At 37.3% G+C, this 16,953-nt stretch overlaps 1 protein-coding gene across 1 annotated transcript in view; it reads right to left on the reverse strand.

Annotated features, from left to right (window-relative positions):
• Positions 1-8,824: 8,824 nt before the first annotated feature.
• Positions 8,825-16,953, reverse strand: part of esrrgb (estrogen-related receptor gamma b) — a 46,263-nt gene continuing 38,134 nt past the window's right edge. The window contains exon 7 of the mRNA XM_008397869.2: positions 8,825-14,707. Within this exon, the coding sequence (XP_008396091.1) occupies positions 14,463-14,707 (245 nt within the window). The 3' untranslated portion in view covers positions 8,825-14,462. The remainder of the gene's footprint in view (positions 14,708-16,953) is intronic.

Below are 16,953 nucleotides of genomic sequence, written 5' to 3' on the forward strand. Positions count from 1 at the left end.
ATATATATAAATTTATTTAATCTTGCATTTTGTATATTGCAGTGCATAACAAAAACAGCAGTGATGTCAGTTAGTGAACACTGCAGAAGACAAAGACATTAAAAGGACTGTTGATTGTGTTGCAATACTGAGACTCACCAAAGTTGGAGAAGTCCTGATTACAGATCAGCTCTGTGTAGAGTAGCATGTCCCAGCAGAACCTCAACCACACATTCATCATGCCTGTTACCGCAGCGAAACAACAAAGGCCCACATAAATATATGTAAATACAGGTAAACGGAATGTGAGATCCTTCAAAACGATAGAGCTTTGAATTCCATTATGCAACAAGCTGTCTGTTTATTATTAACGATCCCCACGAAAAAGGAGTGATTGTTTGATACGATAAAGATGAAATGCTATAGTTTATGCCACCGTGAATCTGATTGGAACGTCCCCACTATTAGAAAGGCCGATAAGAGCATTTATGACTATTTGCTTTATGTCATAAAAGGAAGTGGGCTGTAAGATTAATATGAGCAGCTGCCTGGGTCCGGGTGGATTGGTTTGCTCCCTATAGCTTACAGGTGTGGTAATAGGTTGGTTTATCCTCTCAAATGTGCTCTGTCACACAAATAAGATAAGTAGAGTTATGACTAGCACGTTCTGCATTCACAAAGTGTTATATTCGATATGCACGCTGTGTAAATGTGGGTGAATAATGCTTTTGTTTTCTCTATAAATTTACCTAGACGACAAGATGCTATCTGGTAATGTGCCCTATAGAAAAGTGCTAAAAACGGTGGGTTTCCACATTTAAAAAAACATATAAATCTTGATCATACTGATGCTGCAGGAATGAATTACACCAAGACTTCACCTATTCAGTCGATGTATTGGGTCAGCATTTTTATGTAGCTCAGTTTATTCCTTCTGGGAATTGTTGCAAGTGAAACACACCCATAAAAAGGCAACACCATAGATTCTTCTGTGAATAGTCTGTCTTGGGGATTCTTGCTGTATATGTAAAAAAATGTTCGATATAGAAAAAAAAATTCAAGATGACTGATTAATTCTTAATATTTTTGTGATTCAGTTGAGGAAATTCTTGATTTAGTGGGAGAAGAACAAACTCCATGAATGTTTACAAGTGTTAAACTTTAGGGTCAAGATTTCTTACATACTGTATCCTATCTTGTATCTATCAAATGCCTTACATCCCTTATTCTTTTTTAAACCTTTTGGATGTTTCTGTTTCAAGATGAAACCTGGTAAGTTTTTCAGTTTTTCTGTCATCAGCAAAATCTCCCCAGTCATTTTGTGAAGCCTGAGTCTGTTTCTTAATTGACAGATGTATTGAAACAACTTCATCCCTCAGATGAAGTCCATTACATTTTTTTAAGCAGTGCATCTTGATAATTGTGTTTATTGTTTAAGGTTATTTTTAATTAATGTTTTCTACCTGAGGTTTAAGAAAACATTCCAGTTTCAAATTGGAATGAAAGCTCTAACCAAATCTAAATCTGGTTCAAAATAATATAGACCTGTAACTATTTGAATAACCTTCAAGGTTGGAGTTGGGAAACTAAATATAGCTCATTCTGAACTGTAAACCATTGTATTCTTGAGTCTAATAAGATGAAAAGACATGTCTTACAATGTTTTAAGTCTTTTTTACACAAGGGATAAGAGACAAAATAAATAGATGTTATTTGGCTGTAATCTGGAGTTCCTCAAGGGTCCTTTCTAAACCCTGTTATTTATTTCACATGTATGCAGATGCCCTTAGCAATAAAAGTAAAAAATCAACCAAAAAAAACAAAAAACGTTTGCTTTTGTTAAATTGGTGAATTAAAAATTATTTTAAACTGATTTTAAATAAATATGATCTGAATCTGTGACTTTGCCCCGTTAAAACTTGCCCCCCGAGTTTTGTGTGTCTTTATGGAGACATACAAAACTCCATAAAGAGTTTTGTATGTCTTTTAACAGTTTTAACAAAGTTTAAAAAAAAACATCACTATATTAAACGAGTTTCAGACTAAAAATACAGTGAAATAATTATTTCGATTAAGTGGTCGTTTTAACATTATCAACAGAAATATGTATTTGTGCAATTATTGAACAGTTTTTGTCTGAAAAAATGGAGGCCCAAAGTCGCCACCTTCGTTAACACTACAAAGAAAATGTTGAGTATTTGTCACAGTTTTGTTGCCCCATATTTAGGTCCTCCTGAGTAGCCACTTGATTTTAGACTTGATCAAATGCTGCTGCTGCTGCTGCAGCTGCAGCTGGAGGCTGGCTGTGGTCAAGCCATCCTCATCTGCAGGATCCATCGTCTCTATTTACACAGTCTATCCTTTTTAAACTGCGTTATTGATCTTGACCCAGGTCACGCAGGTTTGGCATCAATGCGGGGGACAGGGATTGAGGTTTTGCAAATGTGAGAGAAAGGGCAGAGAAACTAAACCCAGAGGAAGAGGAAGCAGCGTAGAGTCATGTTTTTCTTACTCAGCATTTCCCTCAGATTCATCAGTTTTATATCAGCAAGAAAGCTCATATTTGAGATTTAAAACTAAAAAAAAACTTTGAAGAAGTCATTATTATTTTTCTTAGAATTAGAAACTTTTTTTTTTGCTACGTTTCACATCTAACAAGTCAAACTTCCATGTTTTGTTTTAGTAGCCTGTTGCCGTAGCTATTTCAATCTCCACATACTGTGTAACTACTTCAGCCGAAACAGTAAACCAAATGAAATGAAAAAAAAAAAAAAGTAAAAGCAATTGATGCAAAATTAGCACATCAAATCCAGGAATTTTTAATACGTCTTAGTTGAATAAATGAGTAAGAGTTATACCACATGAGCTACACACAACTCTTCCTGTTGCTCTGTGTTTCACACATTGTTGCCATGACCTCCCCTCACTCTCTTGTCTTTGAGCTGTAATTCAAACTTCCCACTGAAGCAGCAGCAGCAGCAGCAGCAGCATCTCTAGAGCATTCGGAAAACAAAACATGTCCTTTCTGGCTTAAATGAGATTGAGGGGGACTTTAAGATTGGGCTTAATTGTTGTCTTTTCCACTGTTTAATTATAAAAACACCAAAGCGCTGCCATTGTGGCTCTCTAATTCCTCCGCGTTACGCTAATTATGTGGCGCTAATGGAGGTTTTACTGTTGCAGCGTCACACTCATTAACTTAGCGGTGACACTGCCCTTAATTGGGTAAGAGGCCAATGAGACAAACTTCTGAGATTAAAATTTTCACTTGTTTATGTAAAGACTAGCGGAAAAGAGTATTACATTTTTTTTTCTTCGCACAATCCATAGTGTGCCTTTCTCAATGGTAAATTTTCACAACAGTGCTTTCTTCTATAAACAAGAAGTCTCAACAGCAACTTCAAGAAGCCGGGTACCTGAAGATCACTGCGAGACCATTATAAGGGCCCAGTGTCCAATTGGTGTTGTTCGAATGGCATGTTCTCTTGTGATTCCCATTTTAAAGACCAGCAAAGAAGGTACAGGGTACAGTCCCGATTAGTTGCCAGTCCATCACAGAGAACTCAAAGTAGAGCTAAAAACAGAGCTAGATTTATTGGCGACAGACATGCACACAGACTGGATCGGAAAAGAGCATCTGATACCAGCTTTGTTGTTCAGATGCAAAGAAGCAGAGAGGAGCATCACTTGAATCAATGCTTAAAGTATACAAAACCAATTAAAACTGAAATCTGCTGTACTTTCTTGAATTTGTTTACATTTTATTTTGCAACAACAACCATTTTGTTTTAGTCTATGCTTCAGACGATGGGAGGAACAGAGCTCTGTGAGATGTTAAGTGTTGGGGATTGCTTTAAACTTTACACATACATGCCACAATTTTCTATTTTTGTCTGTGAAGAAATTTCAAAAGCACATAACCTTTTCATTCCACTTCACATTATTTATTATTTTGCATCAGCATGTTACAAAAATCCCCTGACGTTTGATATTGTGTGAAAAGTAAAACTTCAACGGTTATACAGATATTTCTTCAAGGCACTGTAAGTATATGTAAGTATTCTGGCAACAGAAATTTTTTTTTGTCACACACAAAAAACAAAGCTCTAAATCAAATTCATTTTAGGCTCGAACAAACTAGAATTATGTCTTTTGCAGTTCCTGCATTGAATGTGTATTGTGAAGAAAATAAAAAATAATTAATATTTTGGAAAATCCAGCAGTCTTTTTTCAGGTTTAACGATATTAACATTAAATCAACCTCCACTTAGCATAAGCAAAGAGAGAAAACAGACCACCACTGTTTTCCAATCTCCAGTATTCCCGCTCCCATATACCCACACATGCCCTCAATTACCCTACGAGCACCGCATGTGCAACATCATTAATAAGATCCACTAATAATGGTGGCGAGCTCCATTGGCCGTGAGTGAGATTTGACTAATTACTGTAATTGTATTGGAGTCATGCTCATTAAATATGAAAATTGTGTTCTGTGAAATGAAAGTAGCTTCATGATCACTCTTGTACAGGCGAGAAATAAATTAGAGAACAGTTTCTTGCTGTGCAATTAACCACAGCTACCTGCCACGCCCGCCAATCTGCTAACGCAGTGTTTGTGTGTGTGTGCGTGTGTGTGTGTCATGTTTTAGGATACATTTTCCGTGGATATTTGCCCTTACTTGTTGATTGTATTTGCTCACGCCGAATGCATAATCTGCTCACCCATAAAATGTGAAAATATTTTTTTGTAGAGCACATAATTGCAGTTGAAATGATTTCCCCCCAGCTTGCTTCTGCTTCACAACCAGCACAACAAATTATTTACAATATAATTATTTTGTATCACGTCCGAGAACGTGGAAGTGCTTTCATTTCGGTTTGCTCAAGTGTGCAATTAGTGAACCCACAATTTCTTCCTTTCGCATAATAAGATGAATAACCTTTGTTCATTTTTCTCTTTATCATCCCAGGGGATTTTTTTTGAGTAGCTGAAGGGACTGCAGTGTGCCGATGACAGTATCCAGAAAGAGATAAGTCCCGCTACATGACTGAGCTCCTATGGCCTTGGCTTGCTTCTGTTCACTAAAGTAAAAAAAAACAAAAAATCTTGCAATGCAAATGTGGTGTTTAGCTTTGGCGCACAATAACAAAACTGTGTCACAGTTGAGATGCTTCAGTGAAAAAGCCCTGATTTTGTCTGAGGAGATATAGAGGTGAGCAAAGGCAGGTAAACAAAGCATAATGTGGAGGTCAAATGCTAATGAGCGCTCCATTTGCGGCGTCCGCTCACTCTGAAGGCAGAGGAAGACTATCGGAGGTGCCCAGATGCAATAAATCATACAAATAAATAATATATTTTAAGTTTAAGGGAAGACTTTGTTGTGTTTATTGGCCTTCTGAAATGAATTCATGGCTAAGTGCTAATTTCTCCTCGTGTGGCCTTATTAAAATGTCCCATTTTCAACCTATTTACATATTTTGCATGTAAAAGCTGCAGACTTTAACTTCTGAAATCTCAATCTTCTAAGATAGTTTTAAATAACAAAGCAACGCACAAGTTTGACAATTATTATAATGAAATGAATAAGCAGATAAATAAATGAATATGGAATCTGAAAACAAAGCAAAAACAAAAAAAAAGAACCTGAACCTAAGTGAAGTAAGGACACAAGGAAAGAAAGATGAAATAAAGTAATATAGGAAGAAATGACAACGAAGTAAAGTCAGAAAATAAGGAATAACGCATAAAACAAAAGAATGAAAGACAGAAAAGTAGGAAGAAAATAAGGCAAAAAGGGAGGAAAGGCTGTGAGGAAAAAAAAAAGTGAATTCATATTCCACATAACTGTATGCTATTACAGATTGCATACGAACCCTGCAAGGAGGAAAGTCCGTTCTTTTCAGTCCTGTAACATCGTACCGTAACTCACCATCTGCTCAACGGTCAATAGACCATTCAGAACCCTGTTAAGTACTGTAACTTGCTGTAGCAGAGATACAGGCTGTGTGATTTGAACAGATGCGATGCCTTTGGGGGGTTTGCAGCTGTTCAAGGGTCTTAGATACCCACAGCTGCCTCCTCTATGTCTGAGACCCCAGCGACAGAAGAGAATGACTGATGAGGTGAGGAAAAATAGGGGGAAAAAAAAAAGGTTGAACACACTGCTATCTGATCATCTACGCTTCCCCCTCAGTTATTATTGCCGCCTATAGATGGTGCTCAACTCCTTTAAGAAAAAGCAGCAGCTGTTCGCAGGGACGTTCATCAGCAAGTGCCACAGGCTGCGCAGCGGTGGGGTTAGGGATGAGCTGTGGAAAAAGGGAACGCTTACCTGTCCTTGAGCCGGACTAGAGCAGGGAGAAAAAAAAAAAAAAAAAAGAGTAGATTCAGCATGTATGCACCCTGCAGCCAGGAGCCATAAATCATGACCTTCTTCAATTTACACAGTGAGCATATTGATGGTTTCCTATCTCCTTCAGTCACTTTCACCTGGTTACATCGTCTAAGACAACACCACTCCGAATAACCATGACTGACACTTTAAGGCCTATTCTCAGGGGACTCACACCTCGGCCGATGAATAATCCTCGTGTGAGCCAAAGGATGAAATGTGAGTATACGGAAAGAGTGTCTGAAGCCGGTTGGCCCGGCACAAGGTTGCATTTAGGAGTGCGATAATAGATTTACTGTGTGTGGCATCAGGAATGGGTGATTAACAGACCAGAGCTTGCCAACGGGCCTGACAGTAAGCTGCATTTTAAAGAGAATGAAACTGGGTTTTATGAGATGGAAAGTCAGTAGGAGGACAGTGGGCCATGCCCTAATTCCCCTCTGTGTGACAGAAGAAAAGAGGAAAATCATCTTGTCTCACAAGTTAAAGAGCCTTTTTTTTATCAAGTGCTTTTGATTTAGTAGTTTTGGGCTTTTTGTGCCAAATGTTGTTTTTTGAAGGGTAGGGAGGATGAAATAATGCTATCTACTGCACTTTAACAACTAATGATTTTAATTTAGTTTCAAGATCCTGTGACATCGAAGAGATGAAATCTTCCATATTGTTGTAATTAAGGCAATGCACATAAAAAGACACCGGCAATTTTAGTGGAGCACTTTATTCTTTAATTTTATTTGCTATGGCAGCAATCATTACAATTGTCATTATTAATATGGAGTCCCATTCTACCACGATTGTCTCTAAAAGATAAAAAATTGGCAAAGTTTTTGTTTATGTCAATTTTCTATTGAGTGTTTTTTTTTTTTTTCAATCCGGACATCGTGACTGATTTTGTTTAGGGGAATGCTTTGTGGCAGGCTGATTAAACACAGACTTGCTCACCCAGCCACCCCCTCTCCCGCTCACCCCTTATATTGGCTGGAGTTGAAAGGCCAGTAAATGAAATGACTTCCACAGGATTGCACCACAAAGGACGGGAGTGTGTCAGATGTGCATTCAGCCAGCGTTGTAGCCAACGGAAGGTCAATCGGGACACGGAGTAGACAGCCACCCAACCGTCGGTCTGGGGCAGGAGGATGCCGTTACACCCTGAGGCACCATCTTGCCAACCGCACAGGCGAACACAGATGCCTGTTCATGAATGTGAAAATAATTGGTCACCTTTCAGAATGTTTGAGATGACAACAAAGTGTGAAATCCACAAATTTGTTCACACTGGTGGGTACTTCCTTTAAAATCCACTGACTGCATTATTAAGAGCAATTTTCCTCATATGAAAGCTGCTGTCACAGAGGTGTGTGTCTTACTGTAATTTATTACACCTGCTGCAGTTTATTTAAAATGTTTATTGTAAAAGTACACTCTTTTCACTTCACTATTTTGGTCCCAACAGTATTTAAAAGACCTGTATACACAGCAGAAAACACTGACCTGTGACAGATTATGTTCACTTCTAACATGTTCGGACACATGGACATTACAATTTGTAATTTATGGAAAGGAATAAATTAGGATCCTCCCAGATTGCGCAACAATTGAGCACACGGTGACATCAATCAGCCTTTCTGGGAAAGTTTGAAATACTTAAATCTCAGAAATTCAGTTGGTGTGGTTCTGCGTGTTGAAGTGAAAAGCTGTGGTAAGAACTCTGAGAGTGTCAAAATGAACACCAGAGCACAAAATGTAAAAAAAAAAAAAAAAGTACAAAAAAATCTAACATATCACAAACGTAAATAAGTTTTTTGCTACAATTGATATGAAAGGTGTGTAAGGACAATTTTCATTCAGTGGGAGATGTGCAAAAAATAAATCATTGCTGTGTAAGAAAAACATTGAAGCCAGACGGAAGATTAAGAGAGACAGCGTAGACGAAGACCATGACTTCTGGAGTATCATTCTTTTTAACAGATGAGTCTAAAGCTTTGCTATTTGGAAACCAGAACAGAGAAGATGAGCAGAGCTAGAAATGTCCGAGTTCAGGAATGTCTTCCTCCAGCAGAACCTGGCTAGCTAACCATCATATACCCTCCATTAATGCCTGGATTAATCCCAGGGTGCTTGAGGGAAATGTGAGACACTTTGAAAAACAAAACAAAACATGATAGCTGATAGTAATTATTTCTGTGCAATTTCTCTTGAGTACGTATAACTTGATTTCTGGACCAATTTGAGTGGACTACTTTGTGGTTACAGACGTATATGTCCGATCCATTTCTTTTCTCATGTTGTTCTCAGTGGCTTTGCTGCTTATAAAAAATGTAAGCAATCAACCAGTTTGATAAAAACATGCGTCTGTGGAGGATCCTCAATTTTATAAAATGAAATTCTTCCTGTACAGGTGAATTCATGTTTATCCCTATTCTTTAAATGAAAAGATCACATTGCCAAGATTTCATAAATTGTGTTTTTTATTGTCACTGTACATTCAGTGCATTGTTAGATCTGGCTGCCCTACTCCCCCACAAAAGCATTTATTTACACATGGATACAGTAGGCATAAATACAACAAACAAAACATGAAAATGCCACACAGTCCTGTCCAGTGAATCCCAGCTGTGTTTTGGCTTATTTCCATTCCCCCCCCCCCATTTTCTTTTCTTCACAGAACAGTGCACATAGTTAGCCTGCCCCCCCCCTTCAAGCATGAAGAAAGTTTGTAATTACAATGAACCAAAGCTCCCTTTTAACTTGATTCATATATCACAAATGCAAACATATTGCTTTTGAAGAGGGAGAGAAACCTCTTGGGTAATCACTAGTCTGTGGTGCGCACACCTAGCAGGTTCCTCTTTACACCGTGGAACAGATCGGCCGGGGAGGTTCCTCCATGTTTTATGTAAATCTCGTCATCTCGGAGTGCATGGAGATGAGGTAAGTCCGCAAATGGAGCAACGAATAAGTAGCTTTCCTCCGAGGAATGTGCGCCTCCTCCCCCCACCACCAATTGCGGTAACTTCATCTACATTTTTTTTAATACCCAGCCGGTGATGTCACTTTATTTCTGTGCCACTGACTCCCAGGAGAATCCCATGGCCCGCTTCCAAGCCCAGTGTAATTTTCAAAATATGAATTGAGGTATAGGGTCTAGACGACTTTAGTCGCCGCTCGTCCTGCTTTGCTGATAACCAAAAACACACGGAGAAACCGAGAGACAAAAAAAAAAACATACAGAAAAAAACAAAATCGTCTTAAAACAAACACAATGATCTCGTCCATTATTCACTTGAAACAGAGACTTGTATAATACACTGGGCTGTAAATATGTTCCTAATCCTCATGAGAATACATTAAAGTGGCAAACCGAACACGTGATCTTAGTCACATCAATGCACAGCAGATACAGTATAATACAGTGAATTGCACGTAGCAGTTATACAGTATGTTCAAGTTGTAAACAAAGCACAACTACAAGTCAGTCTGATGCTCCAAACATAAGGAGCACAGGTGGCCGTACTGCCTTGCATAGCCCAGTGATCGCTGCTGCTCTGTTAGGAAACTACTGTAGACACCCATGAAATCGCCTTTTGTAGAGACTTAGACGAAAAAGCCTTGCCACCATCAGCTAAAATCAAACGCCTCTCGTCCCCAGAGTAGAGCCAAAGCAGAAATTTAATTGCTCCGTTTCTTTTGAGAATTTCAAGCTTAGGACACAATTAGAATTAATTGGATATTGTAGAACCGTTTTAGATGTCTGAACATAAATTAGGCATTTAAAAAAAAAAAAAAATTATCACATTAATTTGTGAATGGGGAAAATTTAAAATGACCTTTTTTTCTGTCACAACAGGTTTAAAGGTTCTCCTTACAACAAAAACAACAGGAACTGGGGAGGGAGGGGGGTGTAATTTATGCCGTTAGCATTAAAAAGAAAAATAATTATACTCTCATGTCCCAATTACACTTCAGTTTTCTCTTATGTTAACCAAGATGTGCGCCTTCTTCGCTATCACAAACTTAAGAGTAAATGAACACAACAGAATTGAACTATTACCCATGATTATTATGTTGTGAATAAAATATTTACATGAAAACAGCTCATCATTTCATAAACGCAGTTGTGCGAGTTGTGTTTCTGCTTTGGTTTGATACTAATCAGAGGTAATAAATCCCTTGTTTCACTTGGGGATGGATTAGCTGGCTAACAATTGGGGAGATGCACCATGGAAACTATTCTCATCAGCGCACGGTTAAAATTATCTATGCATTATATTCTAGTTAATTAATATGGTCTCTCTGGTAGAGCCTCTGAGTTTCTAGTTGCTTATGCTTCCATCGCTTTTGGGCGAAGCTAATGGCACTTGACTTTTTAAAAGACACCACTTGTATAGCCTTTGTGTGGAATTTATATTTTTCTCACTAAATCCCTAAAAGCTACTGAGTAACCTGTCCTCTTATTATTGACACATGTTGGTTAAATGTTCCTTCTTACCTGCTTAGATCAACAAACCTGTAAGAAATATGTCATCATCTGAGACAATATTATGATATGCTTGGTACTGTCTTTAAATAATTTAGAGTCAACTCATGTCAGTTTGCCCCTTCACCAGTTCATATTTCCATTTAACAACCTCTTACCATTTCCTTTCACCCTACCGATACTCTCTACCTGTGGTCTTATGTATGTAACCAGTGCATATCATTTCATTTCTCTTTGTAGATAAGTAGCTGAATGTTAAGTAGACGAATTTGGGACATAAATAAAGTTGAAATAAAAATAGACATATCATAAATCAGCAAGAACAATAGTTAAATGCATTTTATTTATTTTATGCTGACTTAAAATGATTTTTTTTTTCATTTTAATCTCTTCCAATTCAATTTAACTTTATCTAATGATTAAAGTCTAATAACTATGATCCCCATTTTAGTTTATTGGAGTCACTCCAAATTTATTTAGAGTATATGCAAAATTACTTTGAATCCTTTATTTTCTACGTTTATCCAAAGCATCCACTAGTCGGTTGTTACAAGATATTTTCTCTTCAGATCCAAAAAAGTCATATATTCAAATAACAAAACTGTAAAACTGGTGAAGACGCAAAATGAACAGTATCCTTTGGTAACTAGTTTGCATCTGGCAGATCCTACGTTCTTAAAACCTATGATTAATTGTGGATTATACTCATGTTTCACTTTAAGTGTTGGTTCTGAATGTTTAGCACCGCCATTAAAAAACAAATATGCTAAATGTCAGTGAGCTGTAATGACGCACACTACATTGTTACAGTTGTAATGAGGTACCATATCTTGTGTTATCCAAAATGATGAAAAATATTCAAACTTAGATGTGACTTAAAAAATTACAAGAAAGTGTAAGTCTCTTCAAAGTTTAAGCTGAGCTTCAACATTTTACCCTGTGACCCACATTTGGAGAGAAAATAAGTTTTATATTGTAACAATAGTCAAAAAATTACTTCGGTTGTTAAAAATCCCTTCAACCAAAAAGTAGAGTATCAAGTATTAATGCTGCTGATAATTTATTCTTATTTAGTTATGAATCTGCAAGAATTTCATGAGCAGTCTGATTTCCGTTGGGATTCAAGGAGCACATTATAAGCTAAATAAAATCCCCAAGACCACTGGTTATGGTAAAATTGAAAAAACAAAAACAAAAAACAAAACAAGAACAAAAAAAACAACAAAACAAACCAAAAAAACTGTTAAACCACGCTCCCAGAAAAGTCAAGAAGTCTAGCCGCTGAATGTTTTACTTGGATGCTAATTGCAGGATTTAATAAACAAAATGTGACTTTCCTTGAATTCGCCATATTATCTAAGCTAAAAAACAATTCAGATTAATAGGTGTTCGCATGAGAACGCACTTTCACCTCAAAGAATCAAAAAGTGTTGAAGTAAAACAATTACTTGCACAGAAGACCAAATGTCATAAGTTTGCCATCTTGATGTTTGGTAGCTTCTCTGATAGCTTCTGCAAAATATTAGCCTCATTAGATGATGGCTAAAGAGCTTCAAGGCAAAATCAATATCAGTGAGACCAAGTTTCAGAGTTAAACAAATACAGATGGAACTTTAAATACAAAACTTCTATAAATAAATGGGACCAATTACAATGCTGTCTAAAATTAAAAACCTTAAAAACTAGCATAGCGTCAAACAAGCACCTAAAAACCTAAAATCCTCACAAAGTTGGTATCTATAGCATGACCTTCCTGTTGTATCGGTTGATAATTACATGATTTAAAAAAAAACAAAAAAAAAAAACACTTTCATCAGTACAAGATATAGCTTATCATTGTTGAGTTGGTTTCACAGCATGTTTAGTTTCCAGTGTCAGCACAGAAAGAACGGGGAAGAAGTGCAGTTTCCTAAAAATAACTAAACAATAGCCAGTACCCATTTTGTGTCACATAAGTGCAAACATTTCTGCTGTGAATGAAATGTTCACTCGTTCTGTCACTAATTTTGTGGTGTCAACTAGTGATTATGAGAATACAGTGTGCATTTTGGAATATTTCCACAACACTGACAGGTTGCTCAAACATAGACTATTAACAGTTAACAGTAGCTTCAGTACACAAGTTATATTATTCATTAAAAGCTATGTGGTTATCATTGGTTTTCACGTACACTTATGCAACTTTTTTCAGATTTGTAAGAAATATACAGTTTGGAAACTTTCCATTGGAAAGTTATGCTTGGATGAAATGCAGCTGGGTTTTATGAGTTTTAAATAATAATAAGTCTTTTGTGTAGATTTTGCAAGAAAAGTTTCACATTTACCTTACAAAAATGACTTCACAAACCTCCAAGCATTTTGGGCATATGTTGATATTTTTTCGATATATAAAAAAACACAAAACTAATGAGGATTTAGAGTATATGAGCTTGAAGTTTTCAAAAAACTCGGGAATTCAGGACAATTTACAAAAGAGGAGCACGGAATGCCTTTGTGTTGTCTTTCCACTGCAGCGAACTTCAAAAATAGTACGTAGTCTCCTACTAGAGCGGTCTGCTTGCTGACCAATTCCACTGTCTGCTCTCCAAACTCATAATAAAAAGCAAATTATTGATTCAAGTTCATGGCTATTTTTAATCTCTCATATCCACAAACTTGTGTGCAATAACTACATTTGGAAAATCTAGTTATTGCAGTTATTAGGTGTGGATGTTAGCATTAGAATGCTAGTATTGCCATTTGGACGAGTAATAAGCATGCTCTGTCAACTCAGGGCACAGTACACTAACATCAGCTTAGTGAAGAGTTTAGTGTTGAACTACATAATAAGCCTGTTGCATGTTCCTAATTCCCACTGCAATACAAAGTGGACGAAATTCCAGTTTGAACATTTAAAATTTATTGCTAAATGTTGAACTCTCACTCTGAAGTTGATAGGAATTTGAACGAGTGAACAATTCAGACACACGTTTAGTTGAAATGATAGCTGACTGACCTCTGTCATTTGACCAACCGATTGGATTAAAATACCAAGACAATGAAGCAACTATGAGGTAATTACGTGGAAGTGACCGTCTTTGATGATAAGTTCAGAAAGGATCTTAAACAATTCTCCCTTCCACCCAGTGAGGCTTCACAAAATGTACAGTACGTGTAAATAACGACCAGTTCGAGTCTATTGCTGGAACAAGTGAGATAAGAAAAGAGGAGAAACTGGAACACAAAGTATGGCTACGCTGCTGTACAGTTCTTTATATTATCACTTTCTCATTTTGAGATTAAAACAAAAATAAGAAACAAATTCACAGAAGACTCAAGTGATATAGAGCAATGGGTCTCTGGTTATAACAAGACCGCAGTTGCCTGATTTCTGTACACCTCTATATACATTATCATCATCCTGCTTGTGTCAAATTTAAAGTCACCCTCTTTAAAACTATTCCAAGTCTTTTTTTTATTTATTTTTTTATTTTTCAAGTTTTGCTATTATTTTAATAGGTAAAATGACTTCAGAGCCCAAGTGTCATCCTTTGGCTGTTAATTGGCACTCCACCTTTATTTCTCATGGGCCGTTGCTCGTCTCTGACTGAATGATGCAGCTGCTCCAGGTGTCAAGCTTTGGCCTCCAACATCTCGAGGAATAGTTTGTGCATGGGAACTTTGCCCTGCATTTTAATGCTGTAGAAGTGCTGAACAGCCTTTGTGGCGGTTTGACGGAGCAGAGGCAGGGTCATCAACAGCTTGCCTGCCCGTCGGGGGTCCTCTGGGTGCTGGGATCCCTCGTAGTCCTGCAGAGCCTCATGCAGAGAGTCTTGGAGCCTTTGGACGGCTTCGACGCTCTCTATGTGCATGGAGTCTGGAGCAAGAGGAGGGGCGTGGAGAGAAAAGATGAAGAAAGAGGTACATGTGATGTGAGGAAGAGACTAAACTTCATTAGAACATTTAGAGCAGCAGAATATTTGGGGGTTTAATTTGCTGAAATGTGCAACATTAAAGTTTCATTACAGTTCTGTAACTAAAGAAATCGTAAATGTAATTTTATAATATAGCGCTCCTCGTGTTTTGTCATATTTTCAAGCTGTCATGTACACAAACACACCAACTTTAACCTTTCACACGTTTAGCTACTTGATCACACTTTTTAAAAATGCCAGTCATTACAAAATCTGATTTTTGTAATGACTTCAAATTAGGTCAAAATAACGTCTTCTTTATAAATTGCATCATATACTCTTCCAGATATAGATGATTTTAAGACCTTACTATGCTGCTTAGATTAAAAGCTCTTTGGATGACTAAAAATATTTCAAAGTCTCCTTCAAATGGCTGTTTGATTACCCTTTAACTAAAGAGTCAGAAGTCAGCTTAGCCAGTTAATTTGCATTTGATATTCTTTTGGTTTCAGATCCAAAGTGAGGAATAATAATCAAATCATACAACAACCCAGGGCAAACCCCCAGCCCCCCAAAAAACAAAAAACAAAACAGTAAATCTCTTTGCAGCCTTGGGAGAGAGAGTTAGGGGCCAGTAGGAAGCAGAAACACTTGTTGTTTCAGGGGAAGTAAACAGCCTCTTCCTACCCAAAGTTATTCACTTTTCCTATAGTGCTAACTCTTGTGATCTCTCGTGTTCTGGTTCTGGCAAAAGAAATCCCGGCATTCTTTGAATTCCTCAGAAAAATACTTCTAGGTGTAAAAGCAAAGTTACACTGTAAAAATACTCTTCATACACAGAGGGAACAGTAGACTTTTGCAATACAATTTAGACTTTTAATTAGCTTTGACAATAATTTGAATTTGTATTTCCTATTCCAATTTCTTTCCTCTTTACCCTGTAACAGTCTGTAAAATTACTTAGTGTCTGTCGAACCTTGTTTCTTTTTACTTAATCAAATCATTAGGAAATACACCTTGCGCGAATACTAATAATATATAGTTCTAAGTTGAATAAAATTGCAATAAATATACAAAACCTATTCCTTTCTTCTTCAAAGCATATGACAAACCTACTCCCTAATTAGGAAAGAGATTGAGACTGATCAGATTTTGATACATTGATATAAATTAGCGTAGCCCCTCATTGCTACAAAGCTATTTAAAAATGGATTCAGTAACAATAAAGTATCCTTTTGTCGTGTGCAACGCAACACAAATATGCAGCTGCGCCTACCTGTTTTGCAGCTGGTTTTACATTCCACAGCTTGTAAATGCAGACATGCAATTTTGGAGAGAGCTTTTCTCTTGTTAGTAGTTAATGATGCTCCTTAAATAAATGCCTGTGCGTGGCCGAGGCTCAGGGGAGAGAGACGTGCACCGCAGGTCGGAATAAATATACAGTGGTAAAGGAGAAAGATTCATTTCTTTTTGGTAGCACAGAGTACGGTGTGCATCCCCCCATTTTGCTAATGAATTCAGATGGCTGCATTACAAGGATATCGTTCATCTGAATGATGGTGGCAGATGGCCTTCATTTCCATAAGAAAGAGCAGTTGGCCCCCTTATGTATAGGCTCTAAAATAAAACCAGTTGAGACTTTTTTTTTAAATTCCTCTCTATGTATAACTCTAGACGATGGAATTAAAAAAAAAGCATAGTCGTCCTTAAAAAGGACGAGCTGACGCAGGGTTTTAGTAGACAAGCGTAGTATGTCGGGTCTAGCCTGTTTGCCTATCCATAGACAGAAAAAGCAGTTTTCCTCAGTGTTATATCATCCCAAAAGCGAAGCCGAACATGTCGGCTAGATGACGAGTGAGGGAATTGGATCAGCTATGTGTCATGAATTTAGGGAGTGAAGTTAAGACCGTGTATAAACATGTAAATGAGGAAGAAAAAAGGGAAAGTACAAGGCTAATTATGTTCCTAACTGACTGATTAAGTCTCTTTTACCAGTCGCCTTCTGTGTAAATTGCATTTCTATCTTGGGAAATTAACTAGGCTATGTGGACCGCACATGTGTTCCAGCAGTCTTTGTTTGAAACCTTCATGTTAATACTGATCTGATCCTGATTTGGCGGCATGGTAAGACGTTTGCGTGTGAAGCAATTGAAAATGTGTTCAAATGTGTTTATATGTGGAGTTATTTAAGGCGGTACGGGCTGGCATG

This window comes from Poecilia reticulata, linkage group LG21, assembly GCF_000633615.1.
Source record: "Poecilia reticulata strain Guanapo linkage group LG21, Guppy_female_1.0+MT, whole genome shotgun sequence".
In the NCBI taxonomy this organism is placed as follows: domain Eukaryota; kingdom Metazoa; phylum Chordata; class Actinopteri; order Cyprinodontiformes; family Poeciliidae; genus Poecilia; species Poecilia reticulata.